The sequence below is a fragment of the Lolium perenne genome, chromosome 1, assembly GCF_019359855.2.
Source record: "Lolium perenne isolate Kyuss_39 chromosome 1, Kyuss_2.0, whole genome shotgun sequence".
NCBI lineage: Eukaryota > Viridiplantae > Streptophyta > Magnoliopsida > Poales > Poaceae > Lolium > Lolium perenne.
In genome coordinates, this window is record NC_067244.2 from 162,755,884 (window position 1) to 162,771,526 (window position 15,643).

Here is a 15,643-nt window from a genome sequence, read left to right on the forward strand (position 1 = left end):
TCGCGATGGCGGCGGCTCTGGAAGGTTTCTGTGGGTTTCGTCGAACGCATCAGGTTTTTCCCGACGGAGGCTTTAAATAGGCGAAGAGGCGGCGCAGGAGGGCTGAAGGGGTGGCCACACCATATGGCGGCGCGGCCAGGGCCTGGGCCGCGCCGGCCTATGGTCTGGGGGCCCAGTGCCCCCCCTCTGGTCCTTCTCGTGTGTTACGGATGCTTCGGTGAAAATAGGAACACAGGCGTTGATTTCGTCCGATTCCGAGAATATTTCGTTACTAGGATTTACGAAACCAAAATGCAGAAAACAGAACGGCACTTCGGCATCTTGTTAATAGGTTAGTTCCAGAAAATGCACGAATATGACATAAAGTGTGCATAAAACATGTAGATAACATCAATAATGTGGCATGGAACATAAGAAATTATCAATACGTTGGAGACGTATCAGCATCCCCAAGCTTAGTTCTGCTCGTCCCGAGCAGGTAAAACGATAACAAGGATAATTTCTGGAGTGACATGCCATCATAACCTTGATCATACTATTTGTAAACATATGTAATGAATGCAGCGATCAAAACGATGTATATGACATGAGTAAACAAGTGAATCATATAGCAAAGACTTTTCATGAATAGTACTTCAAGACAAGCATCAATAAGTCTTGCATAAGAGTTAACTCATAAAGCAATAATTCAAAGTAAAAGTATTGAAGCAACACAAAGGAAGATGAAGTTTCAGCGGTTGCTTTCAACTTGTAACATGCATATCTCATGGATATTGTCAACATAGAGTAATATAATAAGTGCAATAAGCAAGTATGTAGGAATCAATGCACAGTTCACACAAGTGTTTGCTTCTTGAGGTGGAGAGAAATAGGTGAACTGACTCAACATTGAAAGTAAAAGAATGGTCCTCCATAGAGGAAAAGCATCGATTGCTATATTTGTGCTAGAGCTTTGATTTTGAAAACATGAAACAATTTTGTCAACGGTAGTAATAAAGCATATGTATCATGTAAATTATATCTTACAAGTTGCAAGCCTCATGCATAGTATACTAATAGTGCCCGCACCTTGTCCTAATTAGCTTGGACTACCGGATCATCACAATGCACATGTTTTAACCAAGTGTCACAATGGGGTACCTCTATGCCGCCTGTACAAAGGTCTAAGGAGAAAGCTCGCATTGGATTTCTCGCTATTGATTATTCTCAACTTAGACATCCATACCGGGACAACATAGACAACAGATAATGGACTCCTCTTTTATGCATAAGCATGTAACAACAATTAATAATTTTCTCATTTGAGATTGAGGATATCTGTCCAAAACTGAAACTTCCACCATGGATCATGGCTTTAGTTAGCGGCCCAATGTTCTTCTCTAACAATATGCATGCTTAACCATAAGGTGGTAGATCGCTCTTACTTCAGACAAGACGAACATGCATAGCAACTCACATGAAATTCAACAAAGAATAGTTGATGGCGTCCCCAGTGAACATGGTTATCGCACAACAAGCAACTTAATAAGAGATAAAGTGCATAATTACATATTCAATACCACAATAGTTTTTTTAAGCTATTTGTCCCATGAGCTATATATTGTAAGGCGAATGATGGAATTTTAAAGGTAGCACTCAAGCAATTTACTTTGGAATGGCGGAAAATACCATGTAGTAGGTAGGTATGGTAGACACAAATGGCATAGTGTTGTTTGGCTCAAGGATTTGGATGCATGAGAAGTATTCCTTCTCGATACAAGGTTTAGGCTAGCAAGGCTATTTGAAACAAACACAAGGATGAACCGGTGCAGCAAAACTCACATAAAAGACATATTGTAAACATTATAAGACTCTACACCGTCTTCCTTGTTGTTCAAAACTCAATACTAGAAATTATCTAGACCTTAGAGAGACCAATTATGCAAACCAAATTTTAGCATGCTCTATGTATTCTTCACTAATAGGTGCAAAGTATATGATGCAAGAGCTTAAACATGAGCACAACAATTGCCAAGTATCACATTACCCAAGACATTTATAGCAATTACTACATGTATCATTTTACAATTCCAACCATATAACAATTTAACGAAGAGGAAACTTCGCCATGAATATTATGAGCTAAGAACACATGTGTTCATACGAACCAGCGGAGCGTGTCTCTCTCCCACACAAGCATGATGTAATCCAATTTATTCAAACACAAGCAAAAACAAAAACAAACAGACGCTCCAAGTAAAGTACATAAGTTGTGACTGAATAAAAATATAGTTTCAGGGGAGGAACCTGATAATGTTGTCGATGAAGAAGGGGATGCCTTGGGCATCCCAAGCTTAGACGCTTGAGTCTTCTTGATATATGCAGGGGTGAACCACCGGGGCATCCCCAAGCTTAGACTTTTCACTCTTCTTGATCGTAGTATATCATCCTCCTCTCTTGACCCTTGAAAACTTCCTCCACACCAAACTCGAAACAAACTCATTAGAGGGTTAGTGCATAATCAAAAACTCACATGTTCAGAGGTAACACAATCATTCTTAACACTTCTGGACATTGCTCAAAGCTACTGGAAGGTAATGGAACAAAGAAATCCACCCAACACAGCGAAAGAAGCAATGCGAAATAAAAGGCAGAATCTGTCAAAACAGAACAGTCCGTAAAGACGAATTTTAAAATGGCACAGGCTTGCTCAGATGAAAATTCCCAAATTGAATGAAAGTTGCGTACATATCTGAGGATCACTCACGTAAATTGGCATAATTTTCTGAGTTACCTACAGAGAATTTTGCCCAGATTCGTGACAGCAAAGAAATCTGTTTCTGCGCAGTAATCCAAATCTAGTATTGACTTTTCTATCAACGACTTTACTTGGCACAACAAAACACAAAACTAAGATAAGGAGAGGTTGCTACAGTAGTAAACAACTTCCAAGACACAAATATAAAACAAAGTACTGTAGCAAAATAACACATGGGTTATCTCCCAAGAAGTTCTTTCTTTATAGCCATTAAGATGGGCTCAGCAGTTTTAATGATGCACTCATAAGAAATAGTAGTTGAAGCAAAAGAGAGCATCAAGAGGCAAATTCAAAACACATTTAAGTCTAACATGCTTCCTATGCATAGGAATCTTGTAAATAAACAAGTTCATGAAGAGCAAAGTAACAAGCATAGGAAGATAAAACAAGTATAGCTTCAAAAATTTCAGCACATAGAGAGGTGTTTTAGTAACATGAAAATTTCTACAACCATATTTTCCCCTGTCATAATAACTTTCAGTAGTGTCATGAGCAAACTCAACAATATAACTATCACATAAAGCATTCTTATCATGAGTCTCATGCATAAAATAATTACTCTCCACATAAGCATAGTCAATTTTATTAGTTGTAGTGGGAGCAAATTCAACAAAGTAGCTATCATTATTGTTCTCATCATCAAATATAGGAGGCATAGTATAATCACAATAAAATTCACTCTCCATAGTAGGTGGCACCAAAAGACCACTATCATTATAATCATCATAAATAGGAGGCAAAGTATCATCAAAGAAAATTTTCTCCTCAATGCTTGGGGGACTAAAAAGATCATGAAAACCAGCTTCCCCAAGCTTAGAACTTTCTATATTATTATCAACAATGGTGTTCAAAGCGTTCATACTAATATTACTACCAGCATGCAAATAAGATTCCATAGGTTTTTTAATTTTCGCATCAAACAATCCATGTTTTAAATCAGGAAATAGAAATAGAAGCTCATTCTTGTCCATTATGCCAAACTAGTGTAAACAAGAAACAAAAAGATGCAATTGCAGGATCTAAAGGAAATAGCTTCGAGCACAAACACAATGGCGCCAGAAAAGTACTTTACCTGGAACCGGAGTATGAGTGCCTTTTACCTTTCCTCCCCGGCAACGGCGCCAGAAAATAACTTGATGTCTACGTTCCCCCTCCTTTCCTGTAGACAGTGTTGGGCCTCCAAGAGCAGAGGTTTGTAGAACAGCAGCAAGTTTTCCCTTAAGTGGATCACCCAAGGTTTATCGAACTCAGGGAGGAAGAGGTCAAAGATATCCCTCTCATGCAACCCTGCAACCACAAAGCAAGAAGTCTCTTGTGTCCCCAACACACCTAATAGGTGCACTAGTTCGGCGAAGAGATAGTGAAATACAGGTGGTATGAATAAGTATGAGCAGTAGCAACAGTGCCAGAAAATAGCTTGCTGGCGTGTAGTTGATGGTGGTAGTATTGCAGCAGTAGTAACACAGTAAAACAGTAAACAAGCAGCGATAGCAGTATTTAGGAACAAGGCCTAGGGATTAGACTTTCACTAGTGGACACTCTCAACATTGATCACATAACAGAATAGATAAATGCATACTCTACACTTTTGTTGGATAATGAACACATTGCGTAGGATTACACGAACCCTCAATGCCGGAGTTAACAAGCTCCACAATAATGCTCATGTTTAAGTAACCTTGTAGTGTAAGATAGATCAAAAGACTAAACCAAGTACTAACATAGCATGCACACTGTCACCTTCATGCATATGTAGGAGGAATAGATCACATCAATATTATCATAGCAATAGTTAACTTCGCAATCTACAAGAGATCATGATCATAGCATAAACCAAGTACTAACACGGTGCACACACTGTCACCTTTACACACGTGCAGGAGGAATAGAACTACTTTAATAACTTTGCTAGAGTAGCACATAGATAAATTGTGATACAAACTCATATGAATCTCAATCATGTAAAGCAGCTCATGAGATCATTGTATTGAAGTACATAGGAGAGAGATGAACCACATAGCTACCGGTACAGCCCCGAGCCTCGATGGAGAACTACTCCCTCCTCATGGGAGCAGCAGCGGTGATGAAGATGGCGGTGGAGATGGCAGCGGTGTCGATGGAGAAGCCTTCCGGGGGCACTTCCCCGCTCCGGCAGGGTGCCGGAACAGAGACTCTGTCCCCAGGATCTTGGCCTCGCGATGGCGGCGGCTACGGAAGGTTTACGTGGGTTTCGTCGAACGCATCGGGGTTTTCCCGACGGAGGCTTTAAATAGGCGAAGAGGCGGCGCGGGAGGGCTGAAGGGGTGGCCACACCATATGGCGGCGCGGCCGGGGCACAGGCCGCGCCGGCCTATGGTGCTGGGGGCCCAGTGCCCCCCTCTGGTCCTTCTCGTGTGTTACGGATGCTTCCGGTGAAAATAGGAACACAGGCGTTGATTTCGTCCGATTCCGAGAATATTTCGTTACTAGGATTTCTGAAACCAAAAACAGCGGAAAACGAGAACCGGCACTTCGGCATCTTGTTAATAGGTTAGTTCCAGAAAATGCACGAATATGACATAAAATGTGCATAAAACATGTAGATAACATCAATAATGTGGCATGGAACATAAGAAATTATCGATACGTCGGAGACGTATCAGAGATCCATAATGGCTCCCACATATTCAACGATGACTTTAGTGATCGAATGAACCATTCACATACAATACCAATTCCCTTTGTCACGCGATATTTTACTTGTCCGAGGTTTGATCTTCGGTATCACTCTATATCTTGTTCAACCTCGTCTCCTGACAAGTACTCTTTACTCGTACCGTGGTATGTGGTCTCTTATGAACTTATTCATATGCTTACAAGACATTAGACGACATTCCACCAAGAGGGCCCAGAATATATCTATCCGTCATCGGGATGGACAAATCCCACTGTTGATCCATATGCCTCAACTCATACTTTCCGGATACTTAATCCCACCTTTATAACCACCCATTTACGCAGTGGCGTTTGGTGTAATCAAAGTACCTTTCCGGTATAAGTGATTTATATGATCTCATGGTCATAAGGACTAGGTAACTATGTATCGAAAGCTTATAGCAAATAACTTAATGACGAGATCTTATGCTACGCTTAATTGGGTGTGTCCATTACATCATTCATATAATGATATAACCTTGTTATTAATAACATCCAATGTTCATGATTATGAAACTAATCATCCATTAATCAACAAGCTAGTTTAAGAGGCATACTAGGGACTTCTTGTTGTCTACATATCACACATGTACTAATGTTTCGGTTAATACAATTATAGCATGGTATATAAACTTTTATCATAAACATAAAGATATATAATAACCACTTTTATTATTGCCTCTTGGGCATATCTCCAACACGGATACACACGGCAGGAAAGAGGCAGCGGGAGGCCGGATACACACGGCAGGAGACTGCGGGGATTTTTTAGAATAAATTATGAAAGCCAGGATTTGAACTCGAGACCTGGGGCTCTTCCGAACTTTATTTGTGGATGGTCCATCAATTGGTTGTGGCAGAGCAGAATGGCCTCTCCCTCTAGGTAAGGGTGGCTGGGGTGATGATGCAGTTGAGTCTGTTTCAGCTTCATGTTGCGAATTCTCCACTTGCACATTACTTCTTATGGCCTGTAAAAAGAATATGAATTTTAGAGTTCGGTTGACGATTGCATATAGGATAGCTCAGAAATTCAAAATAACACCTGAGTAGACACACCAATGAGCTACTCCTTCAAACTTCTCTAGCCATATCATTAGTTAAATCAACACTTTTAACATCAAACTTACAAAACCTATGAATAAGTGCAGAAAACAGAAAGTAGATGCAGCTTGTTTGTTTCCTAGGACAGAACTTTCACAATCATAAGTGCAATTTGATTGTGTGATCGGTGGCTCAATCATTCCACATGGAGCAATACTGAATTACTACTGATGCGCCACTGCTATTTCTTGATTCGACCATGTTCCGATGCATCATAGCTTGAGCCTCCTGCTCCGTTACTCTCAGAGGAAGAAAAATATACAACAACAATACATGCGTGCATCTACACTTCCACACAACAACACAAGTATACAACTACAGAACAAAATTTACAGCTGCCTACGATGAACATCAAGCACGTTATGAACTTCCTACTGCCTCTACCTCTACCGATGTACGCCAGGACTCAATCGATCAATCAAACACAAAGCTGATCAGCGGATTGCCATGGATTGAACGCAATGACCTGTGGTGGATTGGGGAGGCAATGCTGGGGGGCGAGGAAAATAGACACACACACATCTCCACCGTGGTCAAATCAAGAAATAGCAATGAACCGGGAGACATACCTATGGTGTGCGAAACTGCTTCCTTAGGGGACGCTGGGAAGAAGATGTGATCCGATTTGCCGTCGCCGTCGCCGCCTCGCCCTCGCCGGCGCCAAGGCCGCTCGGCTCAGCTCCGCCGGTAGCTCCTTCTGCTCCCGTATCTCCCCCAGCCCGCAGCAAGCCATCAGCGCTAGGATCTTCCATGTCTGCTGCAGCCTCAGAGCCGGCGCCCCGCCGTGCCCTAGCGGCGAGCCCCCGCCGTGCCCTAGCGGCGAGCCGGCGGCTTGTGAAGTTGTGAGATGGGGATTGGGGAGGGGTGCGATGCGGGAGTGGTTTGGTGCGGTTTTGACAGGGTCAAACCGGTTTCAGACCATGAAATAATTTTTATACTACACGGTTTAGTTGTGCGGGTTGACGCAAACCGGGCAAAAACCACTTATGCGGTTTGGTGCGGGTTGGGCTCGCGGTTTGACTGGTTTAACACCAAACCATGCACAGGTTGATGTATGCCTATGATTTTGCCCTACCAAACATTCACAACGTCCTCCGCCGCTGTGCACATCTCAACACGGATGAAGGATAGCGACCGTAGGCTCAGCACTATTTTCAGGACATCGGCATATACATTTTTTCAGTTGATCAATTCATCAATCAAACAGATAAACAACGCTCTTCCAGTCACACGAAAAGAGAAAAATCCCAACCAGCCAACACGACACAAGGCGCAAGTAAACCGGCCGGCAGCCGTCTCTTGCGGTCTTGCCTACTTCCGTGTCGCTCGCCTCCGGTCCGCCCCTCTCATTCATTCGCCCCCTTTCCCGTTGTCCTCGGCCGATGAGCCGACTCCGCCGCCGCCCGCCAGCGGCCTAAGTCAAACCACCAGCGGCCCCCGCCACCATCACCACCACCACCACCACCACCGCCACCAAATCCCCTCTCCGCTGACGCCGCGGCCCCGCCCGCCACCACCCCGCCGGGGAGCCCCTCGCCTCCGCCTCCGCCTCCGCCTCCCCGGCCCGCTCGAAGCTACCCGGCCCCCACTGCGGAGACGACACGGAGGCAGGTTCGCTCGCTTCCTCCACTCCGAAACCCTTGGTCCCGGTTCCATCCCCGCTCGCGCGAGCTCCCCGTACCTCGGATTCTCTCGCTTCGTTTCGCTTCGCTTGCTCCTGCGGGTGTTCCCGCGACGGATTTCGTTCTCGATTTTGCTTCGGCTTGCTCCTGCGGGTTCGGGCCTTGCTGGAACTCCGCGCCGCATTTCTGTTCGTTGCGCGCTGCTTCTGATCCGCCGCGCTCTCTGGTTTGTGTACATGCCGTGGTTGGATCCGGATTTTCCGTGGTTGTGGTCGTGGTACTGCACAGCTCACTTGCTCTCCTTGGAATTAGGGTTGACTGGGTTGGAATCTGCGACCGGTGGCTGCGTGTTTTTATTTTATTACTTCTGATTGCTATGGATTAAACAGTGGGTGGAATCGCTAATTCTTCTATAAGGGCTACTTCGTTCTAGGTGTCGAATTCTTAGCTAAAACGATGCTACCTCTAGCTCCTAGGGTCGCCATATATGCACGAACTAGGCCATTCTGTTGATGACTGCTACAGGTCTTAGAGTGCACCGTCTGAAGTAGACATCTAGAAGTACTCGAATTCTAACTTGTGATGAGCTCTTTGGTCTAAATTGTGCATGAGGCTTTGCCTGGTTTCATCTGGATCAGATCCTGACAACTAGACGTGGATTTATAACATGTGAAATTGAAGTCACTGCCCAGTAATCAATCGTTGTTTGCTGTTACCACTTGTCATCATCTGATGCAGTTGCCATCCATTAGGATTTTAACAACTTTTTTTCAGCTAGAAGGCGATTTTCCAGCTTAATTAATGTTAGCTCCTTGCCAGTAGGCGAACTGGGTTATTCTTTTGACGACTGCTAGTCTGCTACACAGCTACACTTCTTAGTATACACCTTCTGTAAATAGACATCTAGAAGTAGATTTTTGACAGGCTCTTTGGTCTAAATTATGCATGAGGGTTGTGTAAGAGATGCTTTGCTCCTGCTCGCGTGCTCCCCGCGACGGATTTCGTTTTCGATTTTGCTTGGGCGGCTGGGTTCGGACCTTGGTGGAATTCCGCAACGAACACCGCATTTCTGTTCGTTGCGCGCTGATTCTGATCCGCCGCGCGCTCTGGTTTGCGTATGTGCCGTGGCTGGATCGGGATTTCCTTGATTGTGGTCGTAGAACTGCAGAGCTCACTTGCTCTCGTTGGAATTAGGGTTGACAGGGTTGGAATCTGCGACCGGATGCCTGCGTATTTTTATTTTAGTTCTGATTGTTATGGAGGAAATATTGGGTGGATTTGCAGATGCTTCTATCAGGGCTACTTCGTTCTGAGTGGCGAATTCTTAGCTAATACTCCTACGATCGCCATGTGCACGAACTAGGCCATCCTGTTGATGGCTGCTACAGGTCTTAGAATGCACCGTCTGGAGTAGTCATCTAGAAGTAGATTTCTAATGTGTGATAAGCTCTTTGGTCTAAATTATGCATGAGGTTTTGCCTGGTTTCATCTGGATCAGATCCTGACAACTAGAAGTAGATTTATAGCATGTGTAATTGAAGTCACTGCCCAGTAATCAATCGTTGTTTGCTGTTACCACTTGTGATCATCTGATGCAGTTGCCATATATTAGGATTTGAACAACTTTTTTCAGCTAGAAGGCGATTTTTTCAGCTAAATTGATGTTAGCTCCTTGCCAGTACGTGAAGTGGGTTTTTCTTTTGATGACTGCTAGTCTGCTACACAGCTACACGTCTTAGTATACACCTTCTGTAAATAGACATCTAGAAGTAGATTTGTCATAAGCTCTTTGGTCTAAATTATGCATGAGGGTTTGTAAAAGATGTGATCGCCACTGTGTCAGCTGGGTTATTCTCTTGATGACTGCTAGTCTGTTACAGGTCTTAGTATACACCTTCTGTGAAAGCTATCTACTAGTAGATTTGTGATAAGCTCTTTGGTCTAAATTATGCATGAGGTTTTGTAAAAGATGCCTGGTTTCATATCTATCAGATCCTAACACCTAGGAGTAGATTTATAGCATGTGAAATTGAAGTCATATCCAATAATCAATTGTTGTTTCTGTTACCTATTGTCATCATCTGATGCCATTGTCATCCATTAGGATTTTAATGCCTTTTTCTTTGGTTTGATTTGATACATCTGCGTTTCATTAATGTGGTGTGGATGTCTTATGGATAAGCTGTAACATTGCAAATGCGTAGTCCATTTAGATTGAACACTTATGTTTTCCTGCAACAATTTCAGGTTCATGAGGGGCTCGAGAATGAATCCAGGTGACCGTAGGACACGGAGCATCATGTCAGTAGTAATTGTGATGGGTTTGTGTGGCTTCTTCTATATACTAGGCGCTTGGCAGAAAAGTGGGTCAGGGAGGGGTGACAGTATAGCACTGAGGGTGGAAAAGGAAACCGACTGTACAAAAATCTTGTCAAATTTGCACTTCGAGACTCATCATACCATGGATGGCGTTAATCCGTTGGTCATGAACAGTAAAGTGTTCAAGCCATGCCATATTAGATACAGTGACTATACTCCTTGCCAAGACCAGAACAGAGCAATGAAATTTCCTAGAGAAAATATGACATATCGAGAGAGGCATTGTCCTGCGGAAAATGAGAAACTGCACTGTCTTATCCCGGCACCAAAAGGCTATGTCACCCCTTTTCCTTGGCCCAAGAGTCGCGACTATGTTCCGTATGCAAATGCTCCGTACAAGAGTCTGGCAGTCGAGAAAGCTGTTCAGAACTGGATCCAGTACCAGGGAGATGTGTTCCATTTTCCAGGAGGAGGGACAATGTTTCCGAATGGAGCAAGCGCTTACATTGATGAACTTGCATCAGTCATTCCACTTGCTGATGGCACCATTAGGACTGCACTTGATACTGGATGTGGGGTATGCCTAACAAACACATATTTCTTTCATTGCTTATCTGCTATTTACAGTATCGCATTAGTAGTTGTAGTCTCAGTTGCATCATTGCTTAGTTTATGCTGTACCTCATTTGATCTTAAGTGTCTTGTGCATGTCTTCCTCGTCCAACTTTGTGGTATTTTCACATATATGATTCGGTCTTTTTTCCTTATTGTGTTGCATTATTGCCCTGAAGATTTGGAATAACATTCGGACCATGTGTAGGTTGCAAGCTGGGGTGCCTACCTAATGGATAGAAATATATTGACCATGTCATTTGCACCTCGAGACTCACACGAAGCTCAGGTTCAATTTTCTTTGGAGCGAGGTGTTCCTGCAGTAATTGGAGTACTCGGGACTATAAAGCTCCCATACCCATCTAGATCTTTTGATATGGCCCATTGCTCACGCTGCTTAATTCCCTGGAAGTCAAATGGTGAGTGCTGCCAACCGTGCACAAATGTTGGAATACTTGTGTCAATTGGAATTTTAACGAGCTATAGTATTTTGCTTCCTGCAGATGGAATGTACATGATGGAAGTGGATCGGGTTCTTAGGCCCGGGGGTTATTGGATATTATCTGGTCCTCCTGTCAATTGGAAGACATATTACAAGACATGGAAAAGATCCAAACAAGATGCAGAGGAAGAACAAAAGAGAATTGAGAACATTGCTGAAATGCTTTGCTGGGATAAAATCTACGAGAAGGGAGATACTGTTATTTGGCAGAAAAAGGCGAATTCAAATGCATGCCAGAACAAGAATGATCGTACTAGCAAGATGTGCAATGTACAAGATGCAGATGATATCTGGTATGCTCTCTATGTATATACAGACATGCTGCCAACTACTAACATGCACATCAACTTGAGTACTCAACTGAGCAATTTAACAAAATTAATGAGCTATTTTCAAGACAGCAAGAGCTTCCCTTTCTAGCTTTGAGATTGTTACACTTCTTCTGCTGAAACATAGGCAGAAATTATGCCTTTTATATTCTCTCCTTCCATTATGCGTAACATGCACATCAACTTGAGTACTCAACTGAGCGATCTCATAAAATTGATGAGCTATTTCAAGACAGCAAGAGCTTCTTAGGGGATCATTTCTAGTTTTGAGATTGTTACATTTTCTCTGCCATTTCTTAGGCAGGAGTTCTTGACTTCTATATGTTCTGTCCTTGCATTATATAAGTTTTTAATCACATTTCTCCATTGTTTATACTATAGGTATAAGAAAATGGAAGCTTGTATAACACCTATCCCAGATGGAGCACAGCTGCAGAAGTTTCCAGAGAGACTATTTGCCGTCCCTCCCAGAATTCTAGAAGGTACCCCAGGAGTTACAGAAGAAGTCTATGAAGAGGATAAGAAGTTGTGGAAGAAGCATGTTGATACATACAAGAGGATAAACAAGTTGATAGGGACTTCGAGGTATAGGAATATCTTGGATATGAATGCAGGCCTCGGAAGTTTTGCTGCAGTGCTTTATTCTCCTGGCTCCTGGGTCATGAACGTTGTGCCTACGATATCAGAGAGGAACACTCTCGGTATCATCTACGAGCGAGGTCTTATTGGCATATACCATGATTGGTGAGTCTGAAGTTTTCCTGTTCTGGTATCTATCGTCAATGATATGTTATTTGTTGAAACCGTTCTTGAATTACCTTTACTTTTGTGCTGTTATCAGGTGTGAGGCCTTCTCTACGTACCCTAGGACATATGACATGATACATGCCAGCGGCGTCTTCAGTTTGTATCAGAACAAGTAGGTGATCTCTTCTCTCCTGGAGATACTATGATGACAATCTATGCACTCTTACATGAATTTGTGCACTTGTTAGGTGTTACCTGGAATACTATAATGACAATCCATGCACTCTTACATGAATTTGTGCACTTGTTAGGTGTGACCTGGAATACTATAATGACAATCCATGCACTCCTTGTTAGGTGTGACCTGGAAATACTATAATGACAATCCATGCACTCTTACATGAATTTGTGCACTTGTTAGGTGTGACCTGGAAGACATTCTTCTTGAGATGGATAGGATCTTGCGTCCAGAGGGTGCTGTCATACTACGGGACAGTGTAGAGGTACTGAACAAGGTGAGGAGGACGGTGACAGGAATGCGGTGGAAGTCCAAGCTACTTGACCACGAAGATGGCCCCCTTGTGGCCGAAAAAATTCTGATTGCTGTTAAAGACTACTGGGTTGGCAGCGAAGAAGGAAACCGTTCATAGATTCTTGATCCATGCGTCATGATTTTCTATCAATGAATAGATTTTGTTCATATCATAGATACAGATCTCAGTTGAGATGCTAGTCGACAAGCAATGGTGATCCTGCATAGATGCTGGTTGTTCATACGTTTTTCCAGGGTGTTAAAACAAGACTTAACTGATGAAATTTTCCAAAAGTTTTTTGTAGGTAATACAGACCTCTGATTTTCAGTCAGATTTTGTTGTACTGAGATGCATTTAATATCTTACATGTTTTGGGAATGAAAGCTGTTCAGGTTGGTAGAATGGGAACCCTTGTTTGTGATGTTCTTCAGTGGATTGGAGATGGTGGAAATATTCGTTTTCTGTGATGGTTGAAGAAACCGTGTACTCCCGCTCTAAATTCTTATCACAACTTCAAACATTTTGCTATTTGGCAGATTTTGGCCTACATTTTGCGTAAGTATTTAGGGCCAGAGGAAGTACTTGTTGAACAATGACATCTGTTGCAGGCTTGCAGGTACGATAGTGTTCATGTAACTTCGCTTTTCTACTTTATAAAATGGTTTAAAAGTGGCACTAAACCCTCGATGTCAGACATTAGAGCACTGAAGTTCATCATTACGTTTAGTGAATGCAATTGAAACGCTGGGTAATGCAAGGGAATAATGAATCAAGCCACTTCTATAGCTTCTCCTAATTTATAGTTGCAGCCTTGCAGCTACAATAGAGTTCATGTACAACTTTTACAAGGTGTCTATTGTCATGCACCACAAAGTCCGGACGCGAAGGCCACCAAGATGTCATTGTTAGAAATTCATCCGTTTGTACACGCTGCAACTTCTCGTTTTCTATCTCTGATGTTTCATACTGATTTAGTGAATGCTTCGGCTGCCTGTGTACGGTGGACGCCAGGTGCTCAGATAGCCATCGTCCCAAGAGGCTGCATCTTCTCGTTTTGTATCTTTGATTTCGAGAATGCTTTGTCCGCCTTGATGCACATTGGATGCCAGTCGCTCAGACAGCCATAGCCCAAATTCCGATCAGATTTGACAGGGCTTCATCTTCTCGTTTTCCATGTTATTAGATTGATTTAATGAGTGATGATTTGAAGGTGAAATATATTTGAAAGGGCGCAAACGAGCAAAATTCAACTGCTGCAAAAGTGAGAGATCTGACTGCAGCTACAAGAAAATCAGAAAAACTACCCAAAACCAACCAAGAATAAGAGAATCAGGGACCAAATAGATGCGATCAGAGCCTGTCGGGATGTATGCGTGTCTTCACTTTGTGACATCAGGGGATTGACAGACTATCATACATAACATCATCACCTCGCATAAAAATCAATCTCCCAACAAACGAGGGCTTAGAACCTTCATGATTCCTATCTTTGACGCAACTAAAGCGCGGTCAATTGAAGGAAAAGCATGCACAGACAGAGAGATAACAGAAGAAAAATCATCGGGTAGAGAAAATATGCGATCAGAGCCTGTCGGGATGTATGTGCGTCTTCACCTTGTGACATCAGGGGATTGACAGATACATTAATCATCACCTCGCATCAAAATCATCTACCAATCTATCTACAAGCAAACGGAGCAAGAGCCTACGAAGATCAAATCGGACAATAACAGAGCTGGATCGAAGCGAAAGGAGGGGTGGCTCAGAACTTCTTAGAGGGTTGTGTTACCGACATCGACGCATCCGCCTCCGGCACAGGTTTCGTTCCTCATTGCGGACACCAATTAGAGCAACCAAGCTCCAAAGAACCATGTAAAATTTCGCAAGAAAGCAGACAGAAAAACGAAATTGAGAAAACGGCTTCAAGAGAGGGAATTGAAAGTTGCAACAGAAATTCAGAACGCCATTGGGGCTTGGTCACATGAATCAGTTCAAGACGGCGGCTGATGAAAGCAGCAGTGCGCGCCCTTCGTCTTATAGGGAGTGGGATGGGAAACCCTAGATCTTGGCAGGCCAGTGCCATTGGGCTTCCACAGATACAGGCAAGGATAACGGAACAATGAGCCTAATGGCCCAACTTGTGGGCTTGGGCCAGCTTGTAGAAATTACGCGTGCAAAATAAACTTCTTGAAACCCTCTGAAAAACAAGTTCTAAAAAAACTAAACTGAAAATCAAATTTGAATTTCAGTAGTTGGAACTCTGTTGAACTTATTTCATTATCAAAAAAATTGAGAGATCATGTTAAAAAAAATATTGAGGTCCCTGCATAGGGCAACTAATCTAGAGTTTTTTAAGAGGAACATGTAGATTTCATGAAACGACTTCT

General features: G+C 42.9%; 1 protein-coding gene and 3 non-coding genes across 6 annotated transcripts; 1 reads left to right on the forward strand and 3 right to left on the reverse strand.

Annotated features, from left to right (window-relative positions):
* The first annotated feature begins 7,916 nt into the window (after positions 1-7,916).
* Positions 7,917-13,585, forward strand: LOC127310695 (probable methyltransferase PMT14). Of its 3 annotated transcripts, none has more exons than XM_051341346.2 (7): positions 7,917-8,203; positions 10,462-11,110; positions 11,354-11,564; positions 11,649-11,940; positions 12,358-12,720; positions 12,818-12,895; positions 13,145-13,585. In XM_051341346.2, the coding sequence occupies exons 2-7, from the start codon at positions 10,466-10,468 to the stop codon at positions 13,371-13,373; spliced, it is 1,818 nt and encodes a 605-aa protein (XP_051197306.1). In that variant the 5' UTR covers positions 7,917-8,203; positions 10,462-10,465; the 3' UTR covers positions 13,374-13,585. The 3 variants fall into 3 exon arrangements, with proteins under 3 accessions (XP_051197306.1, XP_051197321.1, XP_071675694.1); XM_051341361.2 differs by having other exon boundaries at positions 7,981-8,199; XM_071819593.1 differs by lacking the exon at positions 13,145-13,585 and adding an exon at positions 13,035-13,095 and having other exon boundaries at positions 8,071-8,203.
* Positions 13,586-14,602: 1,017 nt separating this feature from the next.
* LOC127328002 (small nucleolar RNA snoR14) lies at positions 14,603-14,691 on the reverse strand. The gene has a single exon (XR_007868915.1). It is a non-coding gene; the product is annotated as a small nucleolar RNA snoR14 (small nucleolar RNA).
* A 142-nt stretch (positions 14,692-14,833) lies between these two features.
* LOC127328003 (small nucleolar RNA snoR14) lies at positions 14,834-14,915 on the reverse strand. The gene has a single exon (XR_007868916.1). It is a non-coding gene; the product is annotated as a small nucleolar RNA snoR14 (small nucleolar RNA).
* A 99-nt stretch (positions 14,916-15,014) lies between these two features.
* LOC127327988 (small nucleolar RNA U61) lies at positions 15,015-15,093 on the reverse strand. Its single transcript, XR_007868903.1, has one exon. It is a non-coding gene; the product is annotated as a small nucleolar RNA U61 (small nucleolar RNA).
* Between the last annotated feature and the right edge of the window lie 550 nt (positions 15,094-15,643).

Excerpts from the sequence above, each read along its gene's own strand:
- LOC127310695 (XM_051341346.2), top strand. The coding sequence starts at position 10,466 with ATGAGGGGCTCGAGAATGAATCCAGGTGACCGTAGGACACGGAGCATC. Across the intron at positions 11,565-11,648 it reads AATTCCCTGGAAGTCAAATG|ATGGAATGTACATGATGGAA; the intron begins GTGAGTGCTGCC and ends TGCTTCCTGCAG. Across the intron at positions 12,896-13,144 it reads TTCAGTTTGTATCAGAACAA|GTGTGACCTGGAAGACATTC; the intron begins GTAGGTGATCTC and ends TGCACTTGTTAG.